This window comes from Mastigoproctus giganteus, chromosome 11, assembly GCF_048544385.1.
Source record: "Mastigoproctus giganteus isolate SK-2022 chromosome 11, ASM4854438v1, whole genome shotgun sequence".
Taxonomy (NCBI): Eukaryota; Metazoa; Arthropoda; class Arachnida; order Uropygi; family Thelyphonidae; genus Mastigoproctus; species Mastigoproctus giganteus.
Genome location: NC_143585.1, coordinates 79,207,575 through 79,218,237, shown reverse-complemented (window position 1 = coordinate 79,218,237; position 10,663 = coordinate 79,207,575). Strand labels below are relative to the sequence as shown.

Here is a 10,663-nt window from a genome sequence, read left to right as displayed (position 1 = left end):
GACAAGCAGCGCCACCTTCTACGAAATGGAACTTGTACATTACGAACATCTAAAAACATCCAACCAACTGCTTCCTTCATACTAATCTTCTCCACCTCATTCCAAAGCAAATTTTCAAGAAGGCTCAATTTGAATATGGTAAAACTCCGAGACTACTTCTGATTATCATTTTTAATTTAGCTCAATTATACTTTATATTTTCAAAAGACCCGAGAGGACCTAGTTACCTGACTCCACAGCATCTCTTTCATCCAACCCTCCCCTACACTCCAGTGCCTCCACTCACTCAGTTCTTCAAGGACTAATATGCTGTTGAGTTACTTTTATTTTCTGAGCAACATCTGATGTTTTTCCGATAAAGTTATTTTTTCAAAACGCAAACCAAATATGATTTGAAACTCCTTTGACTTTCACTAACAAATTCGAAATAACTCTAACAGAAACTGTACAGCTATTTAACTATGTATTGTAGACATTCTTAAGATAGCTAGGTATTGTAAATCTCACGAAAAATAAATCCGAACGTTACTTTTAATTAGTACCAGAAAAGTAATCACTTAAGTTGATAGTCCTCCCACTGTAATGAAAGTTCATTAGGCTTCTAATTTAACGTTTATAAGCAGATTAATTATCTTGTCTTTAAACATCAGGCGAATGTTAGGTAAACAATTTTTCTGTACCACTTTTAAAAAGAAACAAACGGGCTTAATTAAGTTGGTTTAAAAGGAGCTAATCACCTTTAATGTTGTTTATTAACTACACAAACTACATAGTGACACGAACTCCAGCTGGTTCCCTGAAGATTGGAACTCCCTCTTGCGGCAGTATTGTCTAAGTATACTCTGTTATTATCTAACGTGTTTTAAGGTTTTTCTAAATAAAAAAATAACTCGTATTTCGATTTGTGTTTTTATCGGACATCCTGTTCGAAGAAGCCCTCTTCTAAGAAACAAGAAAAAGGCCAATGAGCGTTCATTTCTTCGGCGATCTTCAAGGACGTCAAAGAAATGTCTGACTAACCTGTCTAACCATTAGCTATTCGCGATATGAAGTTGGGGAGGGTGGGAGGTCATCAGTTATACGCCACCGTATTTCACAGAGTTGAGAATAAATTTCTTCTCCTTACCTGTCGTTGGCTTTTTGTGATTAATTGCATTTCTTGGGAACCCCAGTAGATGTCGTCAGCGGCCGTGTCGTAAACACCTGGACAGGTGAAGCCATCCAACTCCCTCGTGGAGCCTCGCGCATTCGTAGCCTCAGGGAAGGGGAGGAGATTACGTATTAGCCACCTCACCGTACATATCAAAGCGTGCTCGGAGCTGAGCGGGCATTCCGAAAATCAGCATGACAACGATGAGGTGGAACCTTGCTGTGCTCTTGCTCCTGGTGGCTGGTGCCTTCGCGATACCTATCCCGAAGGAAGGAGACGTGACACAGGATGAAAAAAAGACAGAGCAGCCCTCGGAAGATGCGCCTAAGGTGCCCGAGCAGGTGAAAGGAGAAGACGTAGCAGCAGAGGAACCTACCAAAATATCACAAAATACACCAGGTAACGAGTTTTTGGGAGAATGTTGAGAGAGCGAGAGAGAGAGAGAGAGAGAGAGAGAGAGAGAGAGAGAGAGAGAGAGAGAGAGAGAGAGAGAGAGAGAGAGCTGTTTACCTTCTCCAACTGCAATTAAGGTCAAAGGTTATGACTTATTTACCAAGGTGGGAGTGCTGGTTTACCTTTATTGGTGTGCAGTATCGGATCACCTCGTGTAAAAAAGTACAGCTAATATTTGCTCAAAGAACAATCGGTCTAAGACCTCTGGGCTTGTTTACACTGCACGAGAAGAAAGAGCAAGACGGGTTGGATAATTTGTGATGTTGTTTTTAGGTTTGCTGAAATATAAAAATTGATTTAAAGATTAATTTTAGAAAATGGTTATAGTTTTTTTATCTACATTTGGGAGCTTAAGGGAATAATAATTTAGAAATTCGCTAGTAAATTTGCAATTAAGAGAAGATATGTTTATCTGATGGTATGTTATTATTTAAAATTAACAATTATAATAATCACATTTACAGTTGATGAAACTCTATTTGGAAAATTGTTGTTTTTCTTGTTCGGGCTACTTGAAGTTGTTGTTGTTGTTGTAAGAGGGTTTTAGGAGCATCAGCGACTAACGCTATATTGCTCCGTGTATATTGTCTTTAAATTGCATGTGTTCTGTGGTCATTTTCTGTTTGCTGGACGATAAACCTGAGTTTCCGGGAGAAAAAACTATGCTATCCTCGCCTGAGACCGATAACATGGCCACGTTATGAAAAGAGCCCATAAAAATTCCTCACGTCATCGACGGACTCAAACTCAGGTCTTTTCCATCCGTTGTGGGGAGGACGGCGATTATACCAACTGCGTTACCCACGAGGGAAGGCTACTTGAAAATGCAATTTATTTAAAAACAGACCCTCAAAAAACTTTCAAATACGAGTATTCCTCATTTTAGCTTCATTAAATTTTGATTCTTTGAGAATTTTTTGCCATTTTTAAGGAAGGCATAGAAGAATCACGAGATATATCCTTATTATAATCCTGACCTTGCTCAATCACACTTTCATGTTTAAAGTCCGTTAAGCAAATAATCTAGAAATCTCCAAAAGTTACATTTATTAATTTGATGATTTTATTAGAAGATTCCAAATAATGCAGAGAAAGAGAGAGAGAGAGAGAGAGAGATTCACTGTCAAACTCATCTTTAGTATAATATGAGCATAATGTTGTGCACCTCCAGAACATTTTTATTCATTTGCATTTGTCTGGGTTGATTCATGAATCAACCCAGACAAATGCAAATGAATTGAAATCCGTTATTTGGAATCCTCTGATCTCTTCCATCCACTCATAAAATACCATACAGAGGTGTGGACAACATTCATGTCGACTGTATCCATTTCACAATACTGGGATTTCCGAATCCTTCAATGAATTGTATTCAATAGTAGGCTATTATCGATGCCTTTTGTTCAGCTCAAAATACTATAACTCGAAAGATCCAAGGGGTCTACTCTTAGAGCAACCATTTTCAATTAAGTTTCTTTCTGTGGTTTTTGTCTTTCCAGTAGCAGCGGGCTGTAAGAAAATAACTTCCCAATTAACCAAACTGTACATTTATTTATATATTTATTATTTTTCTTATAGTTTGGACTGTATTATGTCTCATAAAATTTTTGTTGGTGATATTTATTTTTTTTACTTTAATTTAATTTTATTTTTTTCTAGTTATATGTTATTAGTAAAGGGCTCCATTGGTCACTATGCCATAATTTGAGGAAACCGAAAGTTTTATTATTATTATTATTGAAATATAGAGGTAGCTTGCATTAGCAAAAATCTAAAAACCAGATGAGAAAGCTCAAAGTACCTCACAGGACTGCTGGGTCATTATTTTTAGAAGAAAGCCTTTTCCAACTTATGAAAAAGTAATAGTTCAAAACGTATAGGTCGAATGGAAAAGGTTTTTTTTCCCCTGTTATCAATAGATGGGAAATTTTTTTGAGACAATAAAAATTTAGTTCGAAATTTGAAACGATTAATTAAAAAATAACATAAAGGTACAATTTTTCACCAATCTATTGACCATCTCTAATAATTTATGAAATCTTTCCTTAAATTTATTCAAACTACCGACTTCTACAACACCAGATGGCAATTTCTGCTAACAATCAACTACAGTACTCTGGCTGAAAGCAAATTTCCGAGAAAGAGCAAGGATTCTATCAGCATTTAGTTTACTCAATCCTTAAACACTTCAATCAAGACTCTTCGCAGGTGTCTAATTTCTAATCATTAAAATTTGCAGTCCTTTGTGGTAAGAATACCCTTTTCTGTAATTGGCTGACTTTGTTGTTTTTTGTTCTTTTCTAGACTCTTTAATAGATCCACATTCTTCCTAAAATGAGGCTTCCAGACCTGTATGTAGTACTCTAGATGCGGCCTAACTATTGCCTTATTCAACAGGATAATCGAATCGCCTCCTTCTCCCTGCTGAAAAATTTCTTGTATATCATTGACAGAACCACACGAGCTATTCCAGCAGCCTGCCTGCACCGCTCAGAAAACTTCACGTCAGACGGTACAAGTAGCCCTAGGTCTTTCGTTTTCCACTACGTTGAATGCGTACCAAACCAACTGGTATGTTTTACAGGGATTACTGTTGCCCAAATGCAGTATCCTTGCATTTATCAATGTTAAACGTCATTTTCCACTCCTCTCGTTTTTCTAAGTTATCAATGGGCACTGCTCTTTGAGCGGTCCCCTCTGATAACCACTCTATATCTCCTGCCACGCTGCTCTGATTTGTACAGCAGTCGTTCATGTGGAACAGCATCAATAGCCTCACTAAAATTTATGCATATGATGCCAATATGATATTTTGCATCCAGTTTCACCCTTGTACGGTTGGCACAGTTTTTATAATCACCGTCCTCCCCACACCTGGTGGAAAAGACCTGAGTTCGAATTCCGTTGATGACGCGAGGAATTTTTATGGGTTTTTTTCCACAACGTGGCTGAGTTAGTCGATCTCAGGCAAGGACAGCATGGTTTTATTTCCAGGAAACTCTGGTGTTTGTACCAGAAAACAGCAAATCGACTCCATAACACACTCAATTAAGAGATATATTATATACTGCGCAATTCATTCTAGGTGGCTGATGCATCCTAAAAACTCAACAAAACAAACAAACATGCAGTTCCTTTGTAATTAAGTCCGAATTGTTATCAGACAAACTCTCCCTTTAACAAATCTGTGCAGTGATTGCCGTATAACTGCATTCTGTCAAGGTGATTCTGCGTTATTGCTTTAACCATTATTTTCCCTGGAAGAGAAGTCAACTTTACAGGTCTGTAATTACTCATATCGTCCCTTGACTACCCCTTGTGAATATAGGCGATATTTGCACGTCTTCAGTCTCTAAAGTTTCAAGGAAACCGAGGATTCTCTTATAATTATTGGAAAAGGTTTGCTTACCTCGTTTGCTGCCTCCCATAATATAATTGGATAGATCCCATCCACTCCAGGTGCCTTTTTTACGTTTAGCTTCAATAATTTCTCTTCCACGTTCCTTTCAGTTATCACAAAATCATTAAACTCCCAGTTATAACTTAGTATACTTCTGGTATTCGCACCCCTAAAAATATGTGGTGATATCTGAAATACGATGTATTTCAGATATCACCACAACCGAAATTCTTCTGAAGTTAGGTTAGGTGACCTTGCAGGCCAAGGATGTGGAAAATGGCGACTGATAATTTTATTTTCCGTGAAGGTTCATGATGGGAACTGTTTTGCATTATTATCAATACTGGGCGTAGCACTGTTCTACTTAAAAATTATGTTTACATGTAAACCATGTTCATTTATCTACGGGATAATTTGGGTTCGCAATAGACTAGGCTATCGTGTACTGTTAATTGCGCATTTCCTTATAATGCTCGCTGTTGTTAATGCTTTCAAAAAAAAAAAAAAAAAAAAGAGAGATTAACCATAGTGTGTCATAAATACACACATACTGTAACCTTTAATGGATGAGTGCTTCCTCAAAGTACACACGAAGGTTTTCTTTGCACCAAATTCGATAATTTGTGCCACTAATCAATCAAGGTGAAAGTGTGTTTCATCCGTCTACAGGATCTTAAATAACCATTCTGAATCCAAAATAGTCTTGTGGTTTCAATCGATGCAGATGTTTAATTTTATAGGTAAACAGGGACAGGGTTACCTTTAAGGCTTTATGTACCATACCATTCACACGAGATGTATGGCGGTCACTAGATATTCTCAACAAAATCGATCTGGCTTTTTGTTACACCTCATAAATTCTTTGACTCACTTCTTTTGGTCTGACGAAGGACAACTTCTAGGCGGAGTTAGATTGTTTTTTATTATTATTATTTTTTTTCAAATACCTTACGGTGTTTAAATGCGGTTTTTCGACCAAGGAGGCCTTGAGACATTTTCTGTCTTTGATAAGCTCTAAGGGTTGCAATAAACTATCGACAGTCTTGTAACAGTGTTTTATCTTTAGGCAATTTTTCAAAACGAACTCGACTGGATTTGGTTACTTGACAAGCTTTTTATATTGACAACAAAGAATGAGATCAGGCGAGCTAACGTTGGAATTCAACGCAAAAGCTATTTGTTTATAGGAGTGAATATATATATAACTGTTATATTAGGGTTACTCGAGAACAACGTTTACCCATGTATAATCTGTCCATAAATTGCGTGTGTTATCTGGTCTGTTTGCTTGTTTTTAGAGACAAAAAAAAACCGACATTCCAGGATTAAAAAAAAAAAAAAACTTGCTATCTTTGCTTGAGGCTAACTAACTCAGCTTCGAAACGTTCGTCGCGTCATTGACAGGATTCGAACCCTGGCCTTTTCCATCCCGTGTGGGGAGAACTGGGATAAATACCGCCGCCTGAAAACAGCTAACTCAGTCCTGCTTGCGAAGACCTCAGTTAGTTCCTCTTATATTTTACCGAATTGAATATCATAATATAAATGAAACTTAATCATTATGTTATGTACATTATACTCGTATATACAGTTTACACAAATATTCATGGAACCCACATTATACGATCAGATTGGTTAGTTAATTTCTTTTGGGATGCCTCGGTACATTGAATGCTTTGGTCATAATGGGGCCATTCGTATGATACTAGATTTGACCTCTTTTATCTTGTGCTATGCCTAGAAATCGTTCACAAGCCAATTTCAGTATTTTGAACGATATATCTCAAATATTCCTGACCTCTAAGGCGAGATATTGGCGTTGTTATTTACCACACTTGGAATCGGTTTCAAGTCCGTGGTTATTGAAATTTGTATCGAGAAACCAGATTTCCCAGCTTTAATCTCATTTAGCCGGTCTCAAGCAGAAGCAAATTTCTTCCACTTTTTCAATACCACAAACACTGAATGTTACGAAAAGCTGCAGATTTATTTTTACTTGCGATCAACAAGTTTCTTGTTTTGAGGATATTAAAATTTCATCAAAGAATATATGAAATTATAGACATAATTACACCCACGTAGCCGGGTGGGTAAAGTGCCTGCCTGGCAACCCAAAGGTCGCGGGTTCGAATCCCGCCTCGGGCTTGGATCAAAGTACTGCAAAAACCTTGGGAGGTGCATTATGGCCACAGAAGCTGGCGCGCCAACAAACACCCACGCCATATAGCCTTAGTTTTTTGCCATTTAAAACAACAACAACAAAAAGCACCATTAAAAAATTTTAGATGCAAAGCTGTTGACAGCTTCATAGGGATGTTTAGCATGCTGAGGTTATTCGTCCCTGACCTTGCCACACCGTAATTTCGCAGTTCAGGTCGCAATTGAAATTGGGACTAAGGACCTTCACTAGTAATTCGATCAATCTGAATTTGTAAATGATAAATTGTTTCTTTATAATTTACTACAGTAAATTTAACAGGAAAAGTGTCAAAGATGTCTTTCTTACACATTTCTTGGTACATATTTTTAATTCTATGACTGACACAAAAAAAGCAGATGGTCATTTTGTACCCAAAATGCTCCTCGCCATTTTTTAACTTGCAATCCCACTTGTACTCCCAGGGCAGTTATTGACTCCATCGCAAGAAAACACCTTGCCTTGGTAATGGTGTACTTTGGAATGTGGGTGTTGTTGTCAGACCATTAAATATACATAATGTGCCGCTCGTGTCTGTGAGGGAAAGAGATTCATTTTCTTGCCAGTCCATGCATGTGCAGCTTTAGTGAGTGAACACCTAACCATTATCTGCGAATAGCTATAATGAAAACAAGAGTAGAACTCAAAACATACGACGTACGACAGGTGACCGTACATCGCATTCTAACCTTGTACAATAAATTATACTCAAAGGTACTTTATATTCCGAACCGGACGCCTTGGTGGGTGGCTGAACTTTGCTTTCAGGATTATAATTACCGACGTATCGCCACTTGACAAAAACCCGTTCGTCGGGCACAAAGCAACCGGAGGAGTACTGTATACTTCATACCCATTCATCCATCCATGTTTCCTCTGTCGCTGATACTGAATAGCAAATGTCAAGGGTAACGAACCTCCATTCCCCCTTTCTTACCCCATACATGCAAGGTTACTATTTCGGAATCTTTTCTCCGCACAAACAAGTTGCCAACCAATGAGATGGTAGGACAGGCGCATTTTCCCACACGCAAACCATTGCCCACATTACTGGCCTTACAAGAAGGCGTTTCAAACAGCAGGGGGCGCAGTAAAATGAATCATAGTGAGAAATGTGGTGCACTGACTAGGGCACAGTCCGATTAATATGTCTGCACATATAAAAATCAGTTCTTTGAAGCTGAAATGCAAATTGCTGAGTTCCAATAGGAATCTTCTCGCGAAATGTATATAAAATATGTCAATAAATACGAGGAATTTCAGTGTATCTTCAGGTGTTGCTGTTCTGACTGGTCTATCAGGTCGATTTTCATCCGTTACACATAAACAACTATTTATGAATAGTTCTCACAATTTTTTTTTCATCTTTTCCTTGCTAAAAATGTCGCCATATTGCTCTTACTTTCCAAGACAAACTTGGTTTAATTCTTTCGGAGAAGACAAGAAGGTTGCAACTTTCTGCTGATTGAACTAAAATTTCAAACTGTTGGGTAGAGTACTTGCTGAGGTAAAACATTAACTGGTGGAGCTATCTGAACTCTTTTGGTGCAATATTTACCACAGTCTTCTAACTTAAGCACTTCCAACAATGCATAAAACATCTTGAATAACCTAATTTATAAACGTATTTGTTAAATATTAAGAACAATACTTACATCTAGAATCTTTGAATATTTCATTACTTTGAAACAATAAAACATATTTTAATTGTGCAAATATTGTTATCCTTTAATTCTTTTTCTAGTCGTTCCTGTCGAACCGATTGTGGAACAGGATAAACCTGCTGATGATCCGGAGAAGGCATTTGTGGGAGGAGATGAGGCACCCCAAATTAAACCGCAGCATGCAGATGATGAAGTCAAAGTTGAAGAACCGCCTAAAGTAGAGGATATAGCAGTCGGTGAGGTCTCATCTGAAGTTCCTTCCGAACCACAGCCATCCAGCGAACAACCACCATCTGATCCCATTCCTCAAGAGTCCGATGACGTGTCTGTTAAAGCAGATGTTCCTGTGGATCCAGTTGTGCCCAGCGAGCCCAAAGAACCTGTAGTTCCAGATGAATCAGACGTCCAGGTTTCTCCTGTTGATTCTGTAGATCCAGCACCACAAAGTGAACATGTAGAGCCTGCAGTACCAGAGGAAGCAGTGCCAGAGCAATCCGAAGAAGTGGTACCACAAAAGCAAGACGCACCGGTAGAGAATCCCAGCTTACCTGAAGAAAACGTTCCCGAAGATCCCGTAAATGCGATTGCCGAAGTAGACATTCGAGACAGTATACCGGAAGAGCCTCAGATACCAATAGAATTACCCCTGGAAACAATAGCTGGTCCTAACCTTCCTCCAGTACCACCTCCGGTTGAAGAGATTCCAGAAGAACCCGTAGTCATTGTGGAAGAAGGGCCTCCATTTCCCATTGTCGTAATCAAGGAACCTGAGGTGATCATTCCCGTATTTGAAGAGCAACCAGGACCTCCCGTTCCCGTAGATCTGCCTAAAGTACCCGGAGAGGATACAGTTCCACAGGAGGAACCCCAGTCTGATGCTAATAGTGATATAACCAAATTATTTGAAGATTCAGAATAATGACCACCATTTTGAAACCGTTGAACTCTGGTGCTGGAGAGACATCTGGAGGCTGTTCAATAAACTAATATGTACTGTGAAGTCTGATTTATTACCGTGTGCTTCAGAGTTTTTAGTAGTTCGTTACGTTGCTTGAATGTCCACCGTACATAATCTCTCCTTCATACTGAAGAGGAACGCATTAATTTCTTAAAGGAGCTATTTTTCTGCTGTTTCGATAAACAAGACTTTTTTCAGTCATTATTAGTGTTATAAGCTTCAGTTTTTATGACTTTCGATCAGCTTCAATGATTGGACAATTCCTGTAACATAACGCTGGAAACGATTCGGGATTAGCTTTGCACGTTTTGTCGACCGTCGTGACAAGTGTTACCCATAGCAACTCATGGACACACCCGTGTCCTGCAATTATTCATTAATGGAAGTATCTCAAAAATATATAATAATAAAACACTATAATAATAAAAAAGAGGCCAGTTCTTAACTTCGGTTTCAATAACCTGAGGGAGTTTCATGAGTTTGTGAGTGGGGAGGGGGGGTTCTTTGTAAGGAAAATTCATAGAAAATGTACATGTGTCTAGTTGAAAGCTTGCAGGCGATTATTTTTCTTTTGTACGGTGATCAAATAAAGACGATTTTTTGTAATAATGGAGTCTCCATGTTATTTAGTTTTATTGTCACTGGGATTCGGATATTTTTTCTCATGCAGTGTACAGGCCATTGACATACTTATAACATAATTAATATCGATATTAAATCATTTAATTACATTTTAACAAGATAAACACAACATTCAATAAGAAATTATTTAAAAATAACATCTACAATCAATTTAATTATTTTTGTAAGATACGGAATTAAATGTATTTTTACATTTAAA

General features: G+C 38.0%; 1 protein-coding gene across 1 annotated transcript; it reads left to right on the top strand.

Moving 5' to 3' along the window:
- Positions 1-1,249: 1,249 nt before the first annotated feature.
- Positions 1,250-10,431, top strand: LOC150078174 (uncharacterized). The gene is made up of 2 exons (XM_090385087.1): positions 1,250-1,549; positions 8,945-10,431. Exons 1-2 carry the CDS (start codon positions 1,345-1,347, stop codon positions 9,781-9,783), a joined length of 1,044 nt encoding a protein of 347 aa, XP_090241213.1. The 5' UTR covers positions 1,250-1,344; the 3' UTR covers positions 9,784-10,431.
- Positions 10,432-10,663: the final 232 nt, after the last annotated feature.